This window comes from Vitis vinifera, chromosome 12 (genome assembly GCF_030704535.1).
Source record: "Vitis vinifera cultivar Pinot Noir 40024 chromosome 12, ASM3070453v1".
NCBI classification, from domain to species: Eukaryota; Viridiplantae; Streptophyta; class Magnoliopsida; order Vitales; family Vitaceae; genus Vitis; species Vitis vinifera.
Window position 1 is genome coordinate 22,528,487 of NC_081816.1, and position 27,708 is coordinate 22,556,194.

Here is a 27,708-nt window from a genome sequence, read left to right on the forward strand (position 1 = left end):
GTTTCGATAACTCTATCTGATTATCATCGGAAACCATGACAATGCTAATATATTTCAGAGGAATTAGTTTAACCTTAAACCTGATTTTCAATAGTTAAACTATCAGTTGTATCTTAGTTTGATTTGTCTTAAGAAGGCTGGATGGGTTGGGCTCGGGTTGTGTTGAGGCTCTTTGATCAATCTGGGATCTGGGTTTCGGTTTCTATATTGTCTAATTGCTATTTACAATCATAGAAAGGAGGTTCTCATGATCAGCAGGCAAAAAAATTGTGGCAGATGATGTATTATTCTGACTAAAGGAGTACGAAAACAATGAACCAATAACAAAAGGAGAAAACCCGAATTTTATTGTGTTCAACATTAAAAAGGTTCTAGCCTTGCTTACTTCCATCAGCTTTGGGATTGTTCTTTGAATCAGAAGGATCGATGTATCTCCAAAAGAAACCCAAACTGCTACCCATGATGTTCATGATCACGGCGGACATGGCAGGAGGTAATGCAACCATTGGTGACGGGAAATGGGATGTTGCTAAAACCACGCCTAAGGAAGAATTTTGCATACCGACCTGCAAGGAAGATAGAACAATGTTGTTCGCAGCTAGGCAATATTTCTAATCTTGACAGAATTGAAATCTTGAACAAGTAGAAACTTACGCAAAAATCTAAGGCTAGTTGGTGTGGAAGAAAAGAATGGTGACACAGTGATATTTGGGAGTGTATTGCATCTTTTTACTGGTTAACATTGGTTTAGATCTAAAGTAATAAAGCTTGATCACATTCAAGAAATATTAATGTTCAACTGCAAAATACCTCAACTGATATTGCCCGTCTTTGCCGTTCTCCAAACCCAGCAATAGCTGCTGCTGTGTACCTGCAAATAAGGGACACAAGAAATCGCTGAATGACTCAAGAGTCAAATATGCCATCTCCTTACTGACTGTTAGAATTATGATTGTTAAGCCTTGTTCACCTTGCCATAACTGATGGAGAAAGTACAAGACAGATAGCTGCACTACTCTATCTATCACCTATAAATCAAGTTTGAAATTCCTTCAAAGAGAAAAACAAGGATATTTTGAGCCTGTTTGGAAACTGTTTTTTATACTCGAAAGCAAATTTGATAATTTTTTGACAAAAAACACTTCTTTGAAAACAAGGTGTTTTCTAAAAACATTTTATTATTTTCAGTTGCTTTTACTTGCTTTATAAGGGTCACTTTAAAATATAATTGTATAACGATTGAAAATAAAGTATGATACACAAGTTATTTTAAAAAAATAATTAGAAACATAGAAAACAAGTTGACAACATTCTAAGTTTCCAAACAGAAAACATCAAAGAACTGTTTCTTAAAACTGTTCTTTGATTATTGTTTTAAAAAATGTTCCAATCAGGCCCGTTGTTTTTCCCTGTAATCATCTTCACTATTCAGGTTGTAGTTCTGAGAATAACCAAGCAGTCCAATGCAGCAAATCTCTCTTTCAATTTAGTAGAAAGTGGTTGTACAGCAATTTTCCGCATGTGAAACATGGACTGATTGCTTGTTTTTAACTGACACCAAATGGGTAATCGAGCATGCATTTATCATGACTCCAAAAGAGATATGCATGAACATTAACTTGAAAAAAGAAGCAAGAATAGCCGACATTCATTAACAGAAAAATGAAAAAAATGGAATGGAAGATCTTACCCAACAAAGAAACCTGCAAAATGCAATAACAGCACTGAGAGTATCACAAGCCCCAGTTCTCCAGATAAAAGGGATTGAATGCACAGGAGTGGAGACACGTCGGATGCTAATGATGCACTGACCATTGAGGATTTGAGCCGCACAACATTTTCTGAGAATACACTGAGAAAGATAGCCGATAAAGAAAACAAAACCTAGGTGAGAGTGTGTGGGAAAAGCACCATCATGGTAAAAATAAATCAGATGTAAACAACCAAAACCTGCACGCAAGAAGTGATGAAGCTAAAACAGCAAAAAGCGGTGCAAAAGGTGTAACCGCTTTCACTAATTCAGGAAATCTGCTCTGTATATAAGAACCTAGCAGAATTGGACCAACAACCACCTAAAACAGAATGATTAAAACCATTATTTGCAGTAAATGGACATATAAATGCATACATACAAAATGAAAGAAGCCAAAAGGTTTAGTATGGGTTTAAATCACCTGCAAGGTGCTGATGGACAGATTTGCAGCATTCACAGGGACATACGCACCTGCGAGAATCTTGGTCAACAAAGGAGTAAGGAGCACTGCTCCAAAAGTAGTGCAAATCGTCATCACAATAGATAGTGGAACATCCCCTCGAGCAATTAAGGTCACCTGTAACACTATTTCATATAGACGTAGAAATGAACGGAAATTTTCATAAACATGAAGTTTTTGGGTCAGGTGGTCTTATATGAATTAGCCAACTGCATTACAGAATAATTGCCTTATCCAGAGGCTCCAATTTCAAATTTGAAGAGAAGCTCAGGATCGCTTGTTTATTGAGTATAACAAAAAAATTTGGCCATGCAACACAAGTACCTAGAGCTTGTTTGGGAACTATTTTTAAAAATAGCCTTCTATTCTTAAAAATAATTTTCTATTCTCAAAAACAATTTTCTGGTCTTAAAAAAACAATTTTCAATTCTGGTTTTACTTGAAAACATGTTTTGGTAATTTTTTGATAGAAAACAAATTCTTAAAAACTTGTTCTGTTAATAAGATGTTTTCCGAGAACTTGCTTTGATTGTCTTTAATTGTTTCCACTTGTTTTTTGGGACTGTTTTAAAAAATAATTATGTAGATATATAGAATGATTGAATATAAACCACTATAGAACAAAGTTATTCTTAACAAATATTTGGAAACACATAAAACAGGTAAAGAACATTCCATGTTCCTAAACAGATTTTTGTTCAAGAAAACATAAAAGAATTGTTTTCAAAAATGTTCCCAAACAAGCTTCTAACTTCTCTAAGATGGGAGAAAACCCAGATTTTCTTTTTTACTAATTGTCAAGACAAGGTTAGGACATAAATAAAAACATGCAACGAGCATATCAACATCAAACTTTGCATCATTGAGAAAAAAGAATGTTGTGAATAAAAAATGCCAAGCAGAAAATATAAATGAGAGAATAAAATAGCTTGAAGCAACTGATTGTTATTTGTAAGAATGTTCTAAGCAGCTGGCTGGCTGGCGAGATCTTTATTATAACTGTAGAGGAAGTATATTTTGATCACATCTCATTCCCTTGCAAGTAATCTCCATCAAACTTAAAAATAGTATCGGTGAATTGATACTGTAGGCAGCACAAACCGACACAAATACGATTCATCTCTGACAGAGGCAAAGATTTAAGAGTAGGCAGAATTTTAATGCAGAATGAAGTTTGCAACTTGAACAATCAGGAATTGTTATTGTTTACACTAATTTAATAAGTCACCGTTCCTGCTCCACAAAGTGAATTAATAAATGTTTTCTTGTTCTTTTTAAGTTCTTTTTACTAGGGTTTTAATTGATGCTTAAGATTAGTTTGATTCAAGTGATAGGATTAATGGTTTTCAGGGCATAGTCTAAAGAAATAATTGTGATAATCACATCTCACTGAGTGTAAGATCATTGAGTTATTGCTCGTAAGCTATATTTTAAAGGCATGATTGCCTAGTGCTCTCTCTCTTATCTGCTAGTTAGCCCTTGGTCTCAAGGCTTGGAAGGCTATCCTGCTTTATATAATGAGAATGGCCCATTAAGAGAGTCAGATTCCTAAATCCAGTTGTTTGCGAGCATAGTTCCTACTCTTGTGGCTATGAAGGATTCAACTCAACATGAAGGAAAGTTGGGATATGGATATGTTTGGCCTGTAAAAAAAAGGGGGATGTGGATATAATTGACATTCTTTGTGAATGATGAGTGAAGAAGCCCTATGCCCTTATGGAAAAGAGGACCCAGACCAGTTTCTCCGTGTTTAAATGCTACCTTTAGTAAAAGCAAATAACATAATAGTCTCAACTATACTAAATCATACAGGAAATCAGGAGCATGATTATTATTGAATAAGGTACGGCCGGCAGTAAGGATTTTTTCCACAATTTGAACATTCAGAACTCCAAAAAACATGCTTGCAGATGGATTCAGTAAATTTATGAGTAGAGAAAACAAAATATGAAAGAAGCAACAGTACCACATTGGAGGCAGTGCCCCCTGGGCAACAGGCAAGCAATATTAATCCAACTGTAAGAGATGGAGAAAGCCCCAAGGCTTTGCTAATAATCAGTCCAAAAGATGGCATAATTGTGTACTGAGCAACACATCCAAAAAGTATCTGAGAAGAATGAAAAAATAAACAAATAAATCAACCCATGAAATGGGAAATCTTGACTCAATGTAAGCTTTCCATAATGATGCTAGTATAGAACCAGATGATACTTTTAGCAAAAAATCAATCACTCAGCATTCAGTACGAAGATCAGTGGAATTCATTTATAGAGATAAATAAAACAACATAAATTTTAACAGCAAGATCATTGCTAAATGTTCCAAAAGAAAAGTGGTCCAGGAGCTCAGCATAAACATTAGTTGAAGCAGATAAACGAATATAGTGTTACCTGATATTGAGTTAATGCATTGATTCTTACTCATCTTGTTTCTAGAACCGGTTTATAGGAAATTTAAATTCAAATTATCAACTACCTAACCAATCACAAAACTTTTTCATACCAACAGCATGATCCAACCAATTATGCTGACTGATGTGACAATGACATTTTTCAAATTATCAAGACAAGAATGACATTTTCTTTTTCAATGAAAGAATAAAAATGCCTTGCTACTTCAGTTGGCATGGGGAGGATTTGGGTTCTCAACTTTCCTTCCATGTACCAGGATAGCTGACACTTTCTCTTTCAAAAAGATGGCAATCATTATAACAACAATTCCAAAAATGTCACTGCCATTACAGTCAGGAGTTGAAAAGAATAGCATTGTTCTAATGAGAATAATGTTAGAAACAACAAGACGCCATACCAGTATTGTCACATATGCCAAAATGCCAATTAAGTTGCAGACATATACCTGAACTCTATTAACAAAGCAGTTTCAAAATCATGCCACAAATCATCAATTTGATTCAACACGCTTGTCACATACAAAGAAATTTTATATATATATATATATATATATATATATATATATATACATATATATAAACTAGCTAAAATATCCAAGATATGCTATCCCATTACTCAAGTTACACACAAGGATCTAAATGACAATGCAGTCACAAAACATCATGCTTTAATATTACCTTTTGGTTAACCACAAAATATGGGAAATTAAAATGAATACAAAAGGTTTTAATCAGAAAATGAATGAAAATTTTAAATCTTTATTTTCCATTATATAATAACCCACAAAAACAAAGACCCTCACTCAAAAAAACTTAGTAAAACCATTTTGGCTTTATTTGTGTGAAATTGTTATCTTTGGGGTCAAGTTACATGAGAAGTAAGATTCAAAATCTTAATCTCTTTCCTTTCCCCACATTTTCCCAGAAGCCAAACAGATCATTAACTTTTGGGGCATCAAAACTGAATTCCAAAAGCTAACCACTGGGTCCTTTAAATGAGAATTTCAAACAACTGTATTTCATGTTTTTAGTCCACCCAAACAAAAAAAAATTGGGATTTGAAAGCAATTCCAAATCAATTCTGAGCAAGAAGAAAACAATCGAAATCAAATTCTATGGAATTCTAATTCAACGAGCTTAAATTCCACATATCTGCAATCAAATGCACCTATCCATTAAGCAATTCTGAGGAATTCCATTGCTCAAACATAAAAAAATTAACCATATCCATTTCTCAAAATCCACAAAAGAATCAAATCATAGTGAAATTACAACTCATCAACAAACCCAAATTTAAAAAATAATGACATTCCAAGCTTTAAAACTCCAAAAAGCGAAAAAGAGAACATTGCGCTGCCAAACATCCAAAAATGCCATCACACCCATTTCTCAAATCCCACAAAACAATCCCAGATTGTAATGCAACTCCAAAGCAACATGTCTCGAAAACAATCAAATACCAAAACACCCAAAAACTCCAACCATAAAAAACTCACAGAAAAAGGCCTCTGGATCAATAAATTGAAGAAGTCCCTGAGCTTCAATGTGATACCCATGGACAACATGATTAACCCAAGTGATAAGCTATAAGAAGCTGGGCCTTTCTCCACAAACCAAGCGAAAACAGATGGCTTCACGCATGCAACAACCCCTCCAGCAGTGACATAGAGAGGGTACAAGCTTGCTGCAGTGGAAAGCATGTTTTCCCATCTGGGTGTTGACCGAGTAAGAGGCTGGTGATCAAATTGTTCTTGGACAGATCTGATTGGGTGGAGTTTTGAGAGCTTTCGTGAAGGAAAAATGGTGGGGTTTCTGGGTATGGGAAGAGGGATTCTTGGGTGGGATTGTGGGGAAGAAGAAGCGAAGGGAGTGAGGCATAAGGAGAGCGACATAATCAATGGGTGGAGAGCAAGGAAGACTGACAGCCAGTATTGCGTGCAACTGAACTGGTACGGGCTACGACAGAAGTTTTGTTTGTTTCGTGAGAAAAAGGAAATAACTTTACTTGGAAATGGCTATGGTACTGTATGGGCCCACATCAAATGCCACTCTCAACTACATGGAAATGAAAGGTCATTTTCGTGGTTGCCAAACATATCTTTGCCAAAAATATTTTTCCACAAAAATTTGTGGACCAAATTTCAGCATTACCTAGTCTAAAATGACTCGAAATTTTAGGAATATCTATTGAGAAATATTTGTGCCGAAATATAGAAATATTTGGTCCAAGAGGTTGAAATTGTAAATATAATATATAATCTCAAATTGAAAAACAAAAAAAAAACTCTTATATTATTTTATAAAAAAATATTTTGATATAAAATGAGTATAAGAAAATGGAGATGATATTTTTATAAAAAAAATATTAATTTTCTTGGAAATAAAAATATTTTTTAAAGTGATATTTACAATTTTCAATAAACATAGATTATTTTTTTGGAATGTACATATAATCTTATCCATTTCATACAATTAATTTTTTTTAATTGTAATATTTTAAAAGAATCAATTATAATGAGCAAGATTTAATGAATGAAGATAGTTTTTAATTTTATAATACTTGAAAATTTTTATATGTTAAAAAGTTTTAAAATGTTTTCTAAAATGGGTGTCAAACACGATCAAATGTGTTATTTGGATAGACGGATTTTTCTAATTATATTTTAAAATTTTAATAGTATTAAAATATTTCCTAATTTTATTTTTCTTTCTTTTTTTACTTTAAACACGATCAAAGGTGTTATTTGGATAGACGGATTTTTCTAATTATATTTTAAAATTTTAATAGTATTAAAATATTTCCTAATTTTATTTTTCTTTCTTTTTTTACTTTTGGTAGGAAAAAAATGTGTTTAGATTGTATTTGGTAATATTTGTATTTAAAGTGTTTTTAGTAAAAATATTTTATATAAGAGTACTTTTAAGAGAATCACATATTTCAACTATTTCTTCATAATACATTATAAGTGATTTTTTTTAATATTATCAAAATTTTAAAGGTATTTTTTTTATAAAAATAATAATTGACAAACATACTCTTAATAATTATATAACAACCAAAAAATATTATTTGCCCAATTTTTATTTTTTTTATGAATTTTGATCATTTTTATATGTTTATTGGCTAGAGAGTAATATTGTTGACATGGTAAATATAAAAATAAAACATTCTCATTTTAATTTTTTTAAATAAAATAATTAAAAATACAGAGGGTGTTTTTAAAAACTTTTATATTATGCAAAAATTATATCGAACTTTTATATTATACGAAAGTTCATAATGCTTTTATTGAAAATAAATCATAGAAACTAGTTTTTATGTTTGAGATCGTAAATAAAATTTTGTTTGTGAAAACAATGAAAATTATTTGTAAGAACTATTTTGGAAAAAAAAAATCTTTAAAAGAATTCAGTGTAATTTAAAATATGTTCCTTATTATAAAAATTTTCTATATGAATAATAAAAATCCTCAAATTTTAGATTATTAATAATAATTTCCTCTATTTTTATATTGAAAAGTAACTTATTTTTTACATAAATTTCTCTCAACATATCAATTATTTACATGTGTATTTATAAAAAATTTATTTTTGTAAGATAATAAATAAGGATATTTTTGTCGGGCATTTTTAAGGATTAAAAAAAGTTAAGGGTTAAATTTACAAAATAGAGATGATTTCATCCCTTTTCATCATAACTCTATTAAAAATCCTCAAATTTTAAATTATTAACAATAATTAATTCCCATCTATTTCTTTTCCTTCTTTCACAAGTTTAAACGAATATTTATTTACTACATAAATAAATAATTAATGCATTTATTATTAAATTTTGTCTTTAATAATGAGTCATTCCAATTGATTTAGAAAATATTCATTAGGGTTTGAGAAAAAATATATAATAAATTAAAAAAAAAAGTGTCTTACAAAAAAAAATATATTAAGAAAAATGATAGAAATAATGGTTATATTCAATGTGAAATCATAGTTTTAGCACTTTAAATCCTTTAATTTATTGATTTGGATATTGAAAAATGAATGAAAATATGGAAAAAAGATAGAATGAAAAAAAAAAAGTAATTTGGGTTATTTAATTAAAAGGGTCACTGAAAACTCAATTTTGAAAATTTAACTTTCATCCTTTCTTTTACCCCATTTTAACTAAAATACTTTTTTTTTTTTTTAATAACAATTTCTTTTTAACTCTACATACAAATACTTGAAATAGTTAAGGACGTTTATGTAAAAAATGAGTTGTTATTGAAGAAAAAATATGGAAGAACTTAAAATCACAAATATGATGATTATTTCATCATTTTTTAACCAAATAATTCCAGTAATTTTACCACAAAATATAATATATCATTTTAAAAAATAGGATATTATTTTGGGTTTTATGAAATCTATGATCTGAATTGTTAAATATATATATAATGAAATCTCAAATATAAATATATAGGATTATAATGAAATTTGGGTAATTAAATGAAGCTATAAATATATAGGATTAGAGTATAAAATACAAATAAATGGAATAAAAAAAAAGCATATATATATATATATATATATATATATATAAAAAGTTATTTTATTAAAAAGGTCAATGAAAACCAATTTTAGAAATCTAACATTTTATCATTTTTTGATAAGACATAAATATTCTCGTTCTTTTCTTTCAAAAATATTTTTTTTTAAATTAAAAAAAAAAACTTAGATGTAAGTACTTTAAATAATTAAAGACATTTAAGTAAAATATGAGTTACTTTTCAAATAAAAATATGAAAAAGATTAAATTTATAAATATGAGGATTAATTCATCAATTTAATCAATTAATTATAAAAATAATAAATATAAAATAATACCACCTCTTAATTAGCGTCCCTTTTAAAAGTGGTATGGGAAAGGTTCCGTTACTTAAAGAAAGCCAAACCCTTACTTGTTTTATTGGGTTAGGTGTCAACGACCAATCCGTCATAGAAAAGTGGATAAGACCTAACACTGCTGCTTCCCTAGGCTTCTTCTCTTCGTCTACCTCTCCTCTTTTGCTTTTGAGACACCAATTTTCATTGGTAGAAATGGGCAGAGTTCCCATGAAAAGTCAATATACTTTTGTTGAATCATATGTTATTCAAACCCCTTTAGATTGCTCCTTCTTTGGTGCCAACCATCCCCTACCCATTATCTAACTCCCAAAATTCCAAAAAAAAACTTAACCCACAAATATATATATATATATATATATATATATATATATATATATATATATATATTAAATGATTGGAAGGGATGAAAAAAATCCAAAATTTGTAAAACTTACATATCTCCATTTTTTTTTACATAAATACCCTTTAATCTTTTGATTATTTACATATACGATTTAAAAAAAAAAAGTTATTCTTACCAAAAAAAAAAAGTAACAATATTCATATCCAAAAGGTATTTTTAGAATGAAAAAAATAGAGGGTTAATTTTATAAATTAAGGATAATTTTCATTCATTTTAATCACATGACCCAAAAATAATTCATTAATTGTATTTTTCTTAAAAAAATATATATAAAATACTTTTTTTAATCTTAACACATTAATATTAATCAATATAATTAAACTAAACATATTATAACAAGTTCATTTTAATTATATTGATTGACATTAATAAATTATTTTTAGTTGAATAGAAAAATTAAAAGATTTTGATTTTTTTTTATACAGTTAAAAAATAAATAAATACTTCATAACTAAGTTTTAAAAACAAATAAAATAAAAGATTCTTTAATATTAATATATATATTTTTTTAGTTGTGTCTTGTCCAAAAATGCAAACATATCGATTGACATGGAGAATTATTTGGCAACTAGGTACTTTTATTGAACAATTCCTTTGTTTTTGGTACCAACCTTTCTCATCAATAAACAACCCCAACGTCCAAAAAAAACTCAACAAACCAAAAAGAGAAAAACCCCACAAAGCCAAACCTCCAAAATAATTCAAATTGCTCACCTAAAAAGGCAAAGAAATTAGAAATTACTCAAATAATTTATATTTCCCTAAAAAAAATTACAAACAAGTCTTTTCTTTCTTACAAATTTATGATTAAAACAATGAATAATAGTGTCTTAACATCTAAAAATTACAAATAAAATAATAAATCTTTCTAAAATAAATAAATTTCTCTTAGTGTTAATATTTATTTATGCATCGTGTTTTGTCAGAAACCCGAAAACCGATAATGCTATTACTTGGCATGTGTAACGGGGTACCCAATGCCATGCCTTGTAGTGGGAAAAACCACAAACAACAAGCTGCAAATGAGCCCAATCCCAACAGGAACAATGTCCAAAACCTCTTGAACTTCACGAGCAGGCTGTGGGTAGAAGCAGCTCACCACATTCTTATCCCTCATAGCAACTGCAACAAACACCAGCACTGATAGAACTGCATGAACCCCATCAATGAATCGAAACTTGTATTTGCTCAGATCAGGAAGACTTGCCGCCGACCCAGATTCATCCACATAATCAAACAGCCACAGCCCCTTGAAGGTGGCGATGCCGTAGAAGACCCGCCCGTCGGGGGTCTTGAAGCTGTCCGTGAAGCTGAAGAGGAAGCAGGAGAAGGCGAGGAGGAGGAGGAGGATGAGCGTCAAGGACCGGGTGACGGCGTCGCAGGCGCCGTTGTTGGTGAAGACCGGCGTCAGGAGCTGGAAGGCCAGGAGCGTGCCGGTGGGGAGGAGGTTGGCGAGGTTGGCGGTGGAAGCTAGGGTTTGTGAGAGCGCGCGTTGTCGGAGAGTCGACGGCGCTGACGATGACGGCGATGGCGGTGGTGATAATGACGAGTAGGGTTTCGGGAGGTCCGAGACCTCTTCATCGTCACTAGAGGATGTTTGGGTGATTTTTAGGGTTTCTTCCGATTCCGATGGTTGCTTGGATGTCACAGGCCTAGCTCTCAGAGCCATTTTCAGAGAACTAGAAAGTTCACAAACTTCTCAGATGATGACGACGACGAATGAGGATGATCAAACAATCTTTTAAAAAGGCAATACGATTCAAATTTTCCGAGAAAATAATGATGATGAAGAAGAAAACGAGTATAGAACAGTACAAACAAAAATTAACGAATAATTGTACCGAAATTTCTAAATTTGGCAGGATTGGAAGGATGGAGGTAGAAACGGTGAAGAAAGGAGGGGAGGCAAATAAGAAGGGAATGACTAATGAGGAAGATGAGAAATGATCACAACATTGATAAGGGTGGTTAGGTGGGTTGCTTGGCTGGAAAGAAAATTTGGGTAGTCATTTTCTTGGAGGTTTCCTTCGTAGTACCATAGCTTGGTTGACTGACTCAATGTTGATGTGCTGGATTTTGGATGTTGAGTATAATTATAAAATTCATGCTCATCATATGGATGATGGGAAACAGAACATAAATAAAAACGTGTGCATGTGGGGGAAAAGGCTGTACTATGTATGAAAAATGAGAAACTAAAAAAAAACAAAAAAAATGTTTTTTTTTTATAGATAAAGAAGCTTCTTTAATTATCATGTGACGTGGAAAGAAATAAATAAAACTTAAAAATTTTAAACATCCAACCCGAAACATCAAAGATATACCCATTTTCCCATTCCACATCATCCTTTGAATATTTAAACATAAAATATCAGTGATATTTCCCGATATTTCAAATTTTGAGTAAAATTTTAAAAATCCAACAATATTAACAACCTGTTTGACAGTAATTTTAAAAAGTATTTTTAATATTTTTAATATTTAAAATTTTTTATCATTTAGTGTTTGAGATATTAAAAATGTTTTCTACAATCGTTACAAAACGAATTTTAACTATATTTCAAATATTAAGTAGCAGTACTAATTTTATTTTTAAAACAATAACACTTATTAATATTTTTTTTTTCCGATTTTCATTTACATATAATAAAAATTAAAATAAATTTCAAATATATTTAAATTTTCACTTTAAATTTTAGGTCACATAATAATAACAACGATACATTTATTTTTATTATTATTTTAAAATTTTGAAATAATATATCAATATTTTAGATGAATTCAATCCAAGCAAATGAAATTTTAAATTCAATATAAATGTAAACATATTAATAAATTTTTTAAAAACATTTAATATGTTTTGCTTTGAGTGAAAGTCAATTTTTGAGAAAGCTTAAATAATAAATTAGGTAAAACCTATCAATTTTGTAATTTTTTTTATTATTATCTTCTTTATTAAATATCTTTTTACGTCATTTTATTGAAAGATGTGATGTAATTTTTTAGTTAAATTACAATTATCTATGAAAAATTTGGTAAAATTTTGGAAAAATTAGTTTTTTATGGAGTGGAGTACACGGCTTTGAAAACTACTCTTTTGAATTTGTTTATCAATTGTGGGTCAAGTCAAGAGTCTTTCGTGATAAGAAATGGTTGCTTTTGATGCTATTAATGTATAGGTTTTATAGTTCAAGGATACATCATGAGTGGATTTATAATTTATTCAATGTTTCTATTCAAATAATAATTAATTGTTTTTGTCACATATTATGTAAATAGTAAAAAATCAATAAAATTAAGATATGGTTTGGTAACTATTTTTTAAATAAATTCTAAAAATTATAAAAACAGTTTTTTAAAGCTGATCTTGATGTTTTATTTTTTTTTTAAAAAAATCTATTTGAAAATATGAAATATTTTTTAAAATCTATTTTCTATGTTTTTAAATGTGTTTTAAAATAATTTATATATATAATGTTTTATTTTTAATCATTTTCTATATATTTTTTAAAAAAAAATATTGTAAAAATAATTAAAATATATTATTTGAAAATCTCTTTTTTTATTTTATTTTTTGGAACAAAAAACTATTTTTTATTTTTTAGTTGTCAAACATGTTTTATATATATTTTTTATTTAATTGACAGAAAACTGTCTTTAAAAAAAGTTCCCAAATAAGATATAAGGGTTTGTTTGGCAACTCTTTTTAAAAACAATTTTTTGTTCACCATTATAGAAACAAGAAATAATATTTGACAATAAAAAAACTGGTTTTTATTTTCTGTTATTAAAAACAACAAATGGGTTGTTCTTAGAGAATGTCTTTTAGTTGTGTTTTAAAAAATAATTTATATAAACATGAAAAATGTTTAAAAATAAATACTAGATTTAAAAATTATTTTTAAAACATATTTAAAAATATAAAAAATAAGTTAAAAATATTTCAGGTTCTCATACAAATTTTTATTTTACAAAATATCAAACACCAGTTTTCAAAAATTGTTCTAAAAAACTATTTTTGAAAACAGTTATTAAATATTATTTAAGTTTTGACTTTGATAAAATCAAAAGTTATTAGAAAATTATAAATTATTTTGTGTTTTCAACACTGTTAATTTATTTATTATTATTGTTAAAAAGTTTCTCAAATTCTATTTTATAATACTTTCTATATAATTAAAGAAAATATATGAAAATATTCCGAAGAATAAAAAGTCTTTTTTATTTTTTTATTTTATTATTATCCCTTCTTCTTCTTTTTTTTTTAATCTAATGGGAGCTTTAGGGTTTGAGAGATTTAAAGTAAATAATAATTTATACATTACTTCAAGCACGCTCCACTTATATTTATTTATTTTTATATAAAAATTAAATAATTTAAAATTTCATAAAATTTTAATTAATCTTAATTATATTTGATTTTATTTAATATTTTCTTAAATACAATCAAATATTAAAAAATCATTTTTTTGATATCTTTTTTTTCTTATTAAGTTTTTAGAACTAAATATTTGAGGCTTTAAATCGCAGAGGATTTTCACGTTCTACTTGCTAATTATTTTTTGAAATGGTTTTCTGTGTTCTCTAGGAAAACAAGTATTGACAACTAAGAAATAAAAAATAGTTTTCTATTCTTAAAAATAATTCAAATGTATACTTATATATCAATAAGTTAGAATAATTATATGCAAATTGGGGAAAATAATTCCATTAATGAGTAGTTGGCTTATGCCTAGCAAGTAATGATAATGATAATGCTGCAAATGTGATGTTAGGAAGATGTTTTTATTCTCAACGAGCCCTAAGGTAAAAAATGTTATGAGCTACAAATCACATGTACCCTTACACTCTGTTTAATTTTTGAAAAAAGTTTGAGAGAAAATATAGAAAATATATATATATATATATATATATATATATATATATATATATATATATATATATATATATATAAATAAAAGAGAAAATAAAAAATGAAGAAAACAAAAATATTTAAAATTAATAAATTATTTTTATATATTTCTTCAAACTCATTTCACTCATTCTCCTTGATTATATAGATATTAAATAATTTAAAAATACATAAATTTTAATTAATTGATATATTTTTTCATATTTTTTATAATGAAACCAACATGAAAAAAAATCATTTTTCTTAAAAAAAAAAAAGTTCCTTTTATATTTTTCCAGAACCAAACTTAACTTTAGAGAACTCGCTTAAGTGAGTATAATTTTTTTTAAAAATTTAATAGGTTGAGAATATTCTAAATTTTCAAATAAAATTTTGTTTTAAGAAACATTATAAAATAATTTTTGAGAAAAAAAAAACATTTCCAAACAAATTTCTATAAATTTTTAAAAATTATTTGAGAATAATAATTTAGAGTGATTTTCTTTTCTTCCAAAAAAAAAACATAAAATATTACCAAAAAAAAAAACTAATGTATTTTATTATTTATTTCCAAATAATTTAAATGAATATCCATTGAAAGGTTTCTTACTAACAAAAAGGTGCAGGGGAGTCAACCGGCCCTTAAAATGTCAAAAAGACCCTTTTGTCCTTTGCTCCCTCTACTCCCTACTGTCTCAGTTTGGAACGTCTCTCCATCTGTAACTCTCAAGCTCTCAAATTTCTCTCTCATTGTAAGTCTTCTCTCTACACAATGCTTTTCTATTAGTTTCTACCAAATTTTCTCCCTAGGGTTTCCATTTGTCTGTGTTTTTTTTACCCTGTAGACACTGATTCAATTATCTTTTTATTCTTCTTTATTATAGTTTGTTATGATTATTGTGTTTATTGTTGTTCATGCAATTAGGTTTTGATTTAAGTTGGAGTGAAAAGTGATGCAAATTCCTGACGGAAGAACCGTTGGTTTTGATTGTTGAGTTTTTTGTTTGGATCCTAGGAAAAGGTAGGAAAGAAAGTATGGGCTGTTTGGTAACTTGTTCTTGAAAAAGAGTTTTTGCTATTGAAAACAGTTGTTTAGGCCTGTTTGGCAAATGTTTTTTAAAACAGTCATCACAATAAATAAAAAAAAGAAAAAACATGTTTGGCAATCAAAACAGTTTTCTATTTTTATAATTAAAAAATAGGGTAATTATTTTAAATTATTTTCACCCGTTTTTTTATTTTTTAGAAAAAGTAATTATATAAATATGAAAGGATTAAAAATAAAACACTACATGTAAAATATATTTAAAAATATAGAAAAAAAGGTTAAAAATATTTCAAGTTTCTAAATAAACTTTTGTTCTATAAAACATCAAGAACAATTTTAATTACTATTCTTAAAATTTGTTTTTTAGAACTATTTTTTAAAACGCTTTACAAATTTAGGCCCTAGTTGGTAACTATTTTTGAAAATAGTTCTGAAATACAGTTTTAAGAATAGTTTTTGAAAACTGTTTTATGATATTTTATATAACAAAAGTTTTTTTGAGAACCTGAAATGCTTTTAACTAGTTTTTAATATTTTTTAATATATTTTAATTTTTTTTATCGAGTACTTTATTTTTAATTCTTCTATATGCTTGTATAATTATTTTTTAAAATAGCCCTCAGAAAACAAGTGAAAACAATTAAAAAATGTTTTCTGAAAACATCATGTTTTCTGTTTTTAAGAACCAAAAATAAAAAACAGTTTTTAGTTGCCAAACTAGTTTTCTTGTTTTTTTTGTTCTGGAAAATAGAAAATTGTTTTTTAAAACAATTGCAAAACGGGTTCTTATGTTCTCAAAAACAGTTTTTTATTTTTGAAAACAATTTTTTATTCTTGAAAATAGTTTTTCATTTTTCTAAAAACAAATTTTCTTTTTCTAACTTATAAAACATGTATGAGATACTCTTGGTAGAAAATGGTTATTTTTCCATAATTTTTTGTGACAATGAGTTGTTTCTTTAGAGCAAATTTAAAGTGTTTTTAACTTTTATTTTTTATTTTTTTTATTTTTCATGTATAGCCTTCTTGCAATAATTAAAAAGATGGAGAATACTTAGAAAGCTTTTGGGTATACAACTTCATGGAGAATAAAGCCAAGAGAATTGGTTTTTATATTTGAGTTTCAAATAGAATTTTGTTCATAAACACAATTTAGAAATGTTTTTAGGAACAGAAAAGATAAATATTTGGTTCTTAGGACGAGAAAGTAAAAGAAAAGATAAATATTCTTTATTAGCTACTCAAAGTATTATTTATTTTTCTTATGATTTGAACTAAGCAATGATGTTTGGATCATGGAAAATTGGAAAGAAAATATAGATAAGAAAAAGCAAAAAAGTATACAATATATTTTAAAAACAATTAAGGCTATATTTGGTTCGTGAAAAATTTGAGGGAAAGAAGATAGAGTAGAAAAGTGAAGAAAAATAAAAAATAGATTTAAAATTGATAAATTATTTTTATATACTATTTCAAATTCATTTCACTTATTTTTATTCTTCTATGTATAGATTAAATAATTTAAATTTAAAAATATAAAAATTTCTATGTAAATTTAATTATATTTGATTTTCTTTTGTGTTTTCCCTTGTGAAATCAGAGATTAGAAAAATATTTTCCTTTGTAGTTTTTTTCTTTTCTTAGTACTTTTCGGGAATCAAACATAACCTTAATTTTTCACCCATCCTCCCCACCAAAAAAAAAAAAAAAAAAAAAAGCTCGATAAAATCTTTTTTTCCCCATATATCTCTATGACTTCATTTGGATATGACAGAGGTTGAGATAAAGAAAACAGACAGGAAAATGGAAAGAAATATAAAGGAAAATAAAAAAGTGTTAAAACTTCATGAATTTTTTTAGGTACTTCTCCAAATTTGTTCTTCTAAAGAATGAATAATTTGAAAATGTATGTGTTTCTAAATGAGTTTCATTAATCTTTTAAAAAATTGAGGGCTAGAAAATTCAAATATTTTTCATGAGCTATTTTTGGCACATTTTTTTTTGGATCATGTTGTGGTTCAAATGGAACCTTAACTATTGAGTATTGTTTGTGTTTTGTAGAATGGAAAAAAAATATTGTTTGGGATTACCAATGATGAGTTTGAATTAGTTGTTGAGTGAAAAAAAACGTTCTTGCTCTATATCAATTTTCCTTTTAAGTGGTTTCATCTACTTCTCATTTTTTGAAACTTGAATTAGTAAAATTTTGATTCTTGAGTTGCATGGAGTGAGGGGCAAAAAATCTTAGCATGTGTTTGGAAATTCTTGGTGATGTTAGTGAATTAAGCAGATTGAATGTTTTTCATATGCTGTTGGTTGATTTGAAAAGCAATCGAGAAAGAGACTGCATTGGGTTTCATAGGAATAATGGGTCCAATGGAATAGACTAAGGCTATGTTTGGTTTCCTGAAAAATTGAGGGAAAATGTGAGGGAAAGAAAATAGAGAGGAATGATAGAAGGAAATAAAAGGTGAAGGAAAATAAAAAAATAAATTATTTTTAAATGTTTCTTCAAACTCATTTCACATATTTTCCTCTATTATATAAAGATTAAATAATTTTAAAATATATAAATTTCTAATTAATTTTAATTATATTTGATTTTTTTTTCTTCATATTTTCCATAAAAAAACCAAATATGAGAAAACCATTTTCTTTAGTATTTTTTTTCTTTCCTAATTACTCTCCGGGGACCAAACATAACCTTAAGATCACCTTGCTCAGTATGGTTTCTGCTTTGCCTGTTTGTATTGCTGGGGAAGAAATGAAATATGTTTGCAATCTAGAGAATCGATTTCCAATTATGAATGCAGAAAAATGCTTCCTTGGAACATGTCAAAATGCTGCTTTATTTGGCTTAAACATTTGCTTGCTTTTAGTGTCGAATAACACACTTATTAGTTATTACTGCAGCATTTTTGCTCATCATAGTGTTTCTTGTTTTCATCTATCAGGCTTGCTAGCATTGAGAACATGAGGAGTAAATGTGCACCCAAGAAAAATAATCCATTTAATGCACCTACAATCGGTGCTGATGCAAACCGGATGAGCGATACCTCACTGAAAGACAATGAGAAGACGAGCCATGGTGAAACAATGCTACCTCATCTGGATCCTCAACACAGGAAGGAAGAATTAACTGTTGCCCTTGCGGTGTGTTGAAAATTTACAATGGAGCCTTTTTAGAACTATTTGACATTTCAAATTCAATGCCTTTATTGATTTCTGTTAGAAACATGTATGGTGCTGTCATACGGAATTATTATTTTCATCATTTTGTCATTTTTAGGTCATTAAGAAGGTTATGAGTATGGAAGTGGCTGAACCATTCAATGTTCCTGTGAATCCTATCATGCTGGGAATAACTGTGAGTAGAAAGTGCAATTTACATATTGAATAAATTTGGTTTTTAAGGGGCGGGAACTAGTATAATGCTCATAGCATCTTATCCTTTTGGGGCTCTGAAAAATTCTTCGTAGGAGATGCTAGAAGATAAAAGCTCATATAGTTTCTTGGGCTTTGACTATAATTTATATTTCAGAAGATAAAGTGGATCATTTTATTGAAGAGGGATTCGGTTATGGATGAAGACTTAATAAATTTCTCTTGGCTGTGCTTATATATGATAACAAGTTTTTGTTCAATATCCCCTTTACTTATAATCAACTACACATAGTAGAGGGTAGTTGACTATCGTTATGCTTGTATGCAACAATCATTGTCATGTTTGTTTTCTTAATATAGTCTTGTGGTTGGGATCAGGATTATTTTGATGTCATTGATAAACCGATGGATTTTGGAACAATACGCCGCAATCTCGAAAATGGTGTTAAGTATATGAATGCTGATGATGTATTCAGTGATGTACAATACATTTGGGAGAACTGTTATAAATACAACAAACCAGGTGATCCCTTTCTGGAGCTTGTGAAGCAGGTAAAGGAGACGTTCATAATGTTTTGGAATGCAGTAGGGTTGTACAGCACTGAACCAAGAATGGCTCCTGGTGAGCATTTTTATTTTTAAAATTTTTATTTTTTATTTTTATTTTATAACAAATAATGAAATTTCATCATCATCACTATGCTGAATTTGTCTAGTAACTCTATTGTTCGATCATCCACTAACTAGAAGAACAGTTTGAAGCCCAATGGAGTAAATTTCTCTCTAACCTATCACATGAACAGTTTGTGGCGATAGTTTTCATGTTGTTGAAGCTCTTTCAAATATACTATGGACATTCCGAAATTTTTCAAAAGATGCATCAAATGGTTATTTTTCTGCTCATCAAAGAAGTATAATTAAGTTTTTTTTTTTTTCTATTCATTTTGCTGCTATTCTTCTATGATTTTTTTTTTTATTGTTTAGATTTTCAGGAGAAAAAGGATAATAAAAGGGATTTGCTTACTAGTCCATGATCATTCTGAAACAGTATTAATCTAGACTGTGATTTGTTTGTTGGACAATTCAACTTTGAAAATGTGTCGTTTCCTGCAATAGTGACACTTACAATCTTGTGTCTAGCATTTAAGGTTTCTGAAGCAATAATCAAATTTAGTTGATAAAACTAGCTAAGCTCTGAGATATGCATGCCAAGCAATTAATTTTCACATTCTGTACTCTTTTCTTGTGACAGTTTTGTCACGAGAATTGATATGGGTGATGCAAGATGTTCTAGAAAGAATTTTGGGGAATTTAGTGAGTCGATTACAAGCAACCTGCTATTAATTTAAAATGATGCACTAGGAAGACAAACTGAGAACAATGTACCCTTTTTTGGCTGAATTGTAATCTTTTGGTCTTAAACATTTGATTGTTTCCTTTTCTTTCTGATAACATGGGTCACTACTGAGAATGATTCCTTACTTTATTATATTTTGAGTTTCAATCCTTAAATCATTTAGAAATGACATAGCATATCAGCATTCTTAGGCATCATGTAGTCCATAACCTTGTAATTATTTGTTGGACAGGAAGGATTCTTCTTAATATTCTGATTATCTCAGTATTATTATTATTGGGGTCAAATGTGTTGCAGTTGGAGGAGGCCTAAGGCCCTTTGCTTTGCAGTTTATGTTCCTTTTGCTTTGTTGTCTTTCACATATCTTCTTGTGTTGCCAAGGTCGGGTTCCCCTTTCTTAAGACATTTTCTAATACGTGGTTTGTTTGCCTATAAAAAAATGATTTTGAGGTTTAGAATTTGAATTTGTAATATTTATTGGTACCTATTATATACTTTTTAATATATTTATGTATATGGACTCACACATAACAGTCTTAAAATCCACTTGCTCATTTTTTCTATAGAACACACACCATCACTGCCTCCTAAGGACACTCCCAAGAGACGTTCTCCTAGGTTCTCAGAGGGTCCAATGGCCAGAAGCCCACAGGATCATTCAAGCCACAGCCAGCCCCAACCCCACCTGTCCCATAAGAGATTAAAGTCAGCACAACCGAGCTCCAGTCAGCCACATCAACTCCAGCAAAGTTCCAAGGAAACTCAACCGAGATTAAGTAAGTTTTGCATCTAGTTTATCGGTTGTGTAAAGAAGTTGCAAACATGGACCATTTTTATATGTATTTCTTCGTAACCCTTTCATGCATCCATACTACCCTACAAAAACCATATTTCTCATGAAAGAAGGTTACAAACCTCCCTTCCCTTTTTTGGTCATCTCACATAAAGTACCTTATAGAACAGAGAGGACAGATAAGTCACCACAATACACACTCTTAAGGGCAAGATGTGGCTGCCATATGTGGTGCTTTCAGATGTAATGAAATTAATTGGGATCGCACCTCTCTTTTTCTTGCTCCATTTCTCTTTTTCAGAGTACTGTTGATTCATTAGGAATTCATTGTTACTGTAGTTGAAATTTCATGTAGTTTGTCATTGGTTTTTGTGTTTGTCAAAACTTTTCCTGTAAACACGGGTTTCTGATTGAAAGGTTACTTGGAGATCCAATGTACAAATGCACACCCACACAGCCTTGTAGCCCACTTTCTTTTGGGCCCATCTATAACAGTGTAATTCATATATTCTCTGTACTGCTTAAATAGTAATTGGTTTTTACAAGTCCTTGTTTACTTGAATGTTAATGCTGCCACTTAATTAGGTGCTTCCAACTTCATCCAATTAGAGAATGGTTATTTAGTCAAAACTCATAGAAAATAAGCTTGCATATAGTTCATTACAATAAATGGTTTTTATAATTTTTCCAAATTATCTTAATTTAGAAGTTTGGATGAATTGTATGGTTCTTCCCTTATTATTTGGTTGCCTGCACCAAATCCAGGGAAGTCCCAGTTTTCGTGTAAGGTCAAGAAGGCTGCAAAAACTGAATTTGACAATCTTAAGGGCTCTAGAGTTGTTTCTGGAACCGCTTGTTTAGTTTGCTGATTATTGTTTGATGTTTTCACAAAGTATAGTCCTATCTTGAATTTAAGTGAAAATCGATGTCATGAGGCTAAAATTATTTGCATATCTTTAATTCATTAGCATGAATGATGTTCATGGGGGATCATTTGTTTGAATACTGGATTTTAATTCCAAGTTGCATGTGTAAAATACGATAGGCTTACAGGAGTGAAGCATGGTAATAACGATGCTGATTAGAACTAATTTTCTGCCTATCTGATCGACAGATATGACCATTGCTTCCAAGGATATCTAGTTGAATTCTAAATAGAACTTAGTAGAGTTTCAATCTTGAAGTAATTATTATTAGGATAAATGGCTCTTTATGCATATTACTGAATAGAATTTTGGAAATTGTTTAATGAAGTGTAGTCTCTCAGGGAAATTAGAGCACTCCATTGTATCGTTCACAGAATTTAAATTTTTTGGCTTTGCTTTATTATAATTATTATCATTATTATTAACGGACCGATATATCTCAATGGATCAGAAAAGACAAATGAGTAATGATCTCAGAATAAGTTGGGCGTGCTTGCTGGCAAGATGCTAAAAGTCTCCTAATTTAGTGTCAGCAAGACAATTACTCTTGCATGTTCAACAAATTGAATTACAAGACGGATTTTAGGTGAGTTAATTAAAGAGAACAACAAGTTGGCTAATAAGTAGGTCGAAACTAGGACATTTGGCTGATTAGTTGTGTCACACTTAATTAGTTTGATCAACTGTACTAGGCTTGATTAGTGCAGTGTTTGAAAGTTTATTTTCTATTTTTTAGTGTAGAAATTGAAATTATATGTGGGTTGTGATATTTTATTTGGTCCCATGGCTTATTATGATTATTTTTATGGATATGATTTTGCTTATCTAATTTACGTTTTCTTCTAAAGTAGTTCGTTTATTCTTTTCCAATTTTTATAGGCTCACCCAGCAGGCAAAAACAAACTAAAGGTCAAGGTAACACATTATAAGTCATTGTTTTGATGGATGACATGCTTATCTTAGTTGTACTGTTTGCTTATAGTTGATTAATGTCTTTCATCAATAACATTTGTTATGCCTTAAAACAGGTTCATCCTCTAGCCGAAAGAGGACACGTGGACCCACGTGCTACATTGGGTTGCTTAGATTGAGGCCAGGGGAGAGGATTACCCCTCAATGGAGTGAGGACGGGGAACTAGTTCAACAAGAGAAAGGGAAAAAACTCACTAGCTATTTGGGGACACTTGTGCGTTGTCAACGTAATGCACCTCTCCAAGTTAAAGATTGGTCCCAAGTACCTGATGAAGCTAAAGAGAAGCTCTGGGGTCTTGTCTTGGTATATTGAAATTTGTATTAATTTAAAATGTAATATCATTGTCTTTAGACAAGAAATTTGACTTACATTTTATCTTTTCAATCAAATATAGGAGAAGTTTGATATTGATGATGAACATAAGGATTATGTAATGAGTTCCATGGGAAGTAAATACAGGAGCTACAGATATAAAATGAAGGCAAAGTACTATGATCCTTACAGCACAGATGAGGAGCGGTTGTCCAACTGTCCCCCAGATGTGTCTCAGGATGATTGGAGGTGGCTCGTTCATTATTGGGGAACACCAGAGGTACAGGTAAGAGTATTACAAATGCTTCATGTGGATACTCTTCCTGTTTCTTGTTTTTAAAAACAGAAACTTATCTATAAAAGATATAGGCTATTATACAAAAGGTATGAATTTACCTTTTGTTTTTAAAAATTACTCCTAAAAATTTTAAAATCTTGGGGGGTAAGCATTTTTTAATAGCTTAATTTTCTTAACCAATTTCTTAAAAATATTACTTTTTCAATGTAAGCCTCTAAGAATCCGTGTTTTTATATAAAAGTTATTGCTATTTACTGTTTTTTAAAACAGAAAATTGGAAGTGTATCCAAACAAACACTAGGTGGTGTTTGTTTTTTGACTGAATAAAAAAAGTCAAAATATTTGACTTTTTCTATTAAGCTAAAAGTAACTTATTGATATCAACAAATATAACTCTATTGAACTTGTTATCAATAAGTTCAGTTTATTCTGGTTGATATTAACAAGTTACTTTTGGTTGAATAGAAAAAGCCAAAATATTTTAGCTTTTTCTATTCAGCCAAAAAACAAACATCATCTAAGTTGGTAGATTTAGATAATGCACTTACTAAATACCAAGATTTGGCATAGTATAGTTATGTTTTATTCAATACAGGCTGTATCAGAGAGAAACAAGGCAAATAGATCAAAACATGTTATCAGACATACTTCAGGTTCGAAGAGTCATGCACAAATACGATATGAACAGGTCAAGAATGTGAGTTGAGTATGATTAATTACAATTATGCTTCATTGGTAGTTACTAATTTATGGTGATGCCAGACTCAGATGAGGAAGGATGGAAAGGCACCTAATCAAATAGAGATGTTTGTCTTAACTCATACACGGAAGGATGGGACACCGGTTGATACTGAATCAAGAGACATTATGGTGAAAAGCTTTGCTTCTTGTATACCTTTTTACTAACAACATAAGTTTCTAATAACACTTTTTACAATTGCAGACCCAGTTCGAGGAACTATCAGCTCAACAGGCCGGGAGATCACCACCACCTGTAGATGCACTATATGCCCAGGTGATGGGTAGGCATGGTCATGTGCGGGGGTTTGGATTAGGTCGGACTCGATCCAGGGCATCAGTGGGGGCTCTTGTGAAAGAATTTGCTTATGTGAAAGAACAACTTGCATCTGTAAATCAACAACTTGAAAAACAAAGGAAGGAATTAGAGGAGATGGCTTTACAAAAACAACAGATGCAGGAAGAGATGCAAGAATGGATGGAAGAACAACTGATGAAGATGAAAGATGAAATGACACAGCAATTGCAACAGCATATGCAGCAGTTTCAACAAAGGTAATGAAACCCCGCGATTGGGTACGACTTTGTTTTTCTCTTGTCTTATCTCAATATGGGTACCATTATCCAGCGAGTTAAGCATTTTGTGAAATGGTTGTGAGATTCATGTTTCAGTGACTAATTTGGAATTCATTTGGGAGTGATTCTTAGAGGGTTAAAAAATGCTTACTAATGCAAAATTATGCATTTTGAAAAATTTTAAAAATCTAGAGAATCACTTGAAGTGCTTTTGAACTAGCACTGGCCAAGGACTTCAACCAAAAATTACCTTCTTTTTTTTTTAAAAAAAAAATTCAAACACATGGATTCTTCATGAATGTGTTTCTGATAGAAGTGATTCCAAGAGAAGTGCGACAAGCTAAAACTGCTTTTACAAGAATCACTCCCAAAGAAGCCCTTGGTGGCACAAATGCCTCTGACATTTTCGAGGTATATTCAAGCATTATGCCCTTTGCCTTGTATTCTCATAATTTCACCTCAATTACAGGTTGAGGTTGATGAAAATCCAGCTGAAGCCAAAAGAATGAACAAGATGAGGAAGTTTGAGGTACTTTCCCCTGCTTGTCTGATTGTGCCTTCTGTTATATCAAGCACATGTTTGGTATCTTTTTGCCTAGAATTATACTGTATATCATGGTGAATTTGCTCTTATGCTATTGTCATAGAAGAAGCCCAAAAAGACGACAATGTCTATGGTAGACTTGGTTCATTAGTTGGGTTATAAAGGGAAAGGTTTTATGCTTTGTTCTCTTGTTTTGTTTTTGCCTTTTGGCACCCTTTTGTGTGACCATTATCCTTTTGATAGGCATTGTTAATATATTTTTTGCCGGTTTATCAAAAAGAAGTAGAAAAAGATGAAGACCGTGTTGAGTGTTGATGGAGGCTACCGTATCTAAAATTGGTGACAAAAATTTAAATCCCAATTCCACAGAAAAATGTGGCTTTAACTTCCCATAACCTTCTGTTTGCAGAAGTTACTACTGATGGGATATTTGATTTTGTAAGTTTTATAAAGCAGAATGCTCTTTTTTTAGGGGAGAACCTCTGCAGGGATATGCAGTTGATTTTCATGTTATGAAACCTTTCTTGACGTTTCTTTTTGTTCTGTTTTTGAAGGTATCAATTATTAGTGGGCAAAATGTTGGATGTTGGCTACTGTTTGTAGAATGGTTTTTGTTGTTTAGAATAGAAAACAGTTTTTCAACTTCAAGAACACTTATGACAAACTTCTAGTAAAAAACCAGTTTTTTTGGCTACAGTTTTTTCTTGATATTCTTTCCCTGTATGTTTGTGTGCCTAGAAAAACCCTAGACTTCTTTAGAAGGATTTCGAATTGCATCCTTCTCTTTTTTTATGGTTCTTAGTTAATTTGATTATGTTTTTGGTCCATAAACAAACCTTTTTCTGCTTTGAATGTAGTTGAGTTTTGTCTGACTTCTTAAGTCTTAAAATTAAGTTATTTTAAGACTTGCCATATTTTCAAGTTGTTCAACTAATTACTCATTTAATATAATTTATTTTTAAATATAAAAGTTAATTTTTTTTAGTTTTATTTTAATTTAAAAATTCACCTTTTTATTTTAGATAAATTTAGATTTAAATTTTTTTCAAATTTTTAATTAAAACTATGAGTGACAAAGTTTGATATGATTTGTTAACACGACACAAAACCAACGTGTTTTTTTTCGTGGGACTAGATTGAATGAATGTAAATGAGTTTGAGTCAAATTCGCATAACACATTTAATAAATAGGTTATTTTTGGGTTAACCTGTATAACATGAATTTAACCCGAATTGACGTATTTAATAATTCTATTATTAACATAATTATATTTTAAAACCATTTAACCATATTTGACTGATTTTAAATTTGTTGTCATTTGAGTCATAAATATGTTTGGTTGAGACATTAATCATATAAATATATACAAGATTTAATTCAATTTAATTATTAAATAAGAAGACCTGGTTGAGACATTAATCATATAAAACATTTCCTAGAATAACTGTCAAATGCACCCTAAATGAGTTAAATAAGTTATACGACTTATGACTTATTACCTATTTAATAATTAGGTGATATTTGAGTTTATATTTTTTACTTGATTATCATTCATGTCGGGTTTAAATTGAGCTATGTAGTAGAATATCTATACTTTAATATGACATGAGACGACCAACTAATACGAATTGGTCACCCCTAAGTTAGGGGCCCTAACCACAACCAATATCATGAGAAAGAGTTCTTCTATACTATCAAAGTGTATTTTTTCCAATAGATACAAGAAAGAGTCGAAAGACACCATCAATCTGATAATTGGAGGTTAATTTATGCTAGTTTTTATAGGCGATGGATAGTGGAAGCCGAATGCTCATAACACTCGAAAAGTTTAGTGCTGTTTGGGAATAATGTTTGAATTTTTAATTTTTAGAATTGAAATTAATTTTTAAATTTAGAAATTTTGTTTGAAAATTTAAGCACCTCTTTGGCAGCAATTAGAGTAAAAACACTTTACCAT

The 27,708-nt window shown here is 29.8% G+C and overlaps 3 protein-coding genes across 4 annotated transcripts; 1 reads left to right on the forward strand and 2 right to left on the reverse strand.

Annotated features, from left to right (window-relative positions):
* Positions 1 to 257: 257 nt before the first annotated feature.
* On the reverse strand, positions 258 to 6,610 carry LOC100266401 (probable sodium/metabolite cotransporter BASS2, chloroplastic). The gene is made up of 7 exons (XM_002263166.5): positions 6,120 to 6,610; positions 4,180 to 4,320; positions 2,175 to 2,330; positions 1,951 to 2,072; positions 1,691 to 1,852; positions 811 to 871; positions 258 to 566 (listed from the first exon to the last, which is right to left on the reverse strand). Exons 1-7 carry the CDS (start codon positions 6,513 to 6,515, stop codon positions 372 to 374), a joined length of 1,233 nt encoding a protein of 410 aa, XP_002263202.1. The 5' UTR covers positions 6,516 to 6,610; the 3' UTR covers positions 258 to 371.
* A 4,006-nt stretch (positions 6,611 to 10,616) lies between these two features.
* On the reverse strand, positions 10,617 to 11,978 carry LOC100244061 (protein DMP3). The gene has a single exon (XM_010659692.3). The coding sequence runs from the start codon at positions 11,577 to 11,579 to the stop codon at positions 10,860 to 10,862; it is 720 nt and encodes a 239-aa protein (XP_010657994.2). The 5' UTR covers positions 11,580 to 11,978; the 3' UTR covers positions 10,617 to 10,859.
* A 3,459-nt stretch (positions 11,979 to 15,437) lies between these two features.
* Positions 15,438 to 25,929, forward strand: LOC100852923 (uncharacterized). Of its 2 annotated transcripts, none has more exons than XM_003633354.3 (12): positions 15,438 to 15,553; positions 18,804 to 19,002; positions 19,139 to 19,216; positions 19,612 to 19,855; positions 21,157 to 21,366; positions 23,189 to 23,224; positions 23,338 to 23,585; positions 23,677 to 23,880; positions 24,488 to 24,589; positions 24,655 to 24,762; positions 24,836 to 25,185; positions 25,676 to 25,929. In XM_003633354.3, exons 2-12 carry the CDS (start codon positions 18,823 to 18,825, stop codon positions 25,713 to 25,715), a joined length of 1,800 nt encoding a protein of 599 aa, XP_003633402.2. In that variant the 5' UTR covers positions 15,438 to 15,553; positions 18,804 to 18,822; the 3' UTR covers positions 25,716 to 25,929. The 2 variants fall into 2 exon arrangements, with proteins under 2 accessions (XP_003633402.2, XP_059597171.1); XM_059741188.1 differs by having other exon boundaries at positions 24,488 to 24,580.
* The last annotated feature ends 1,779 nt before the right edge of the window (positions 25,930 to 27,708 follow it).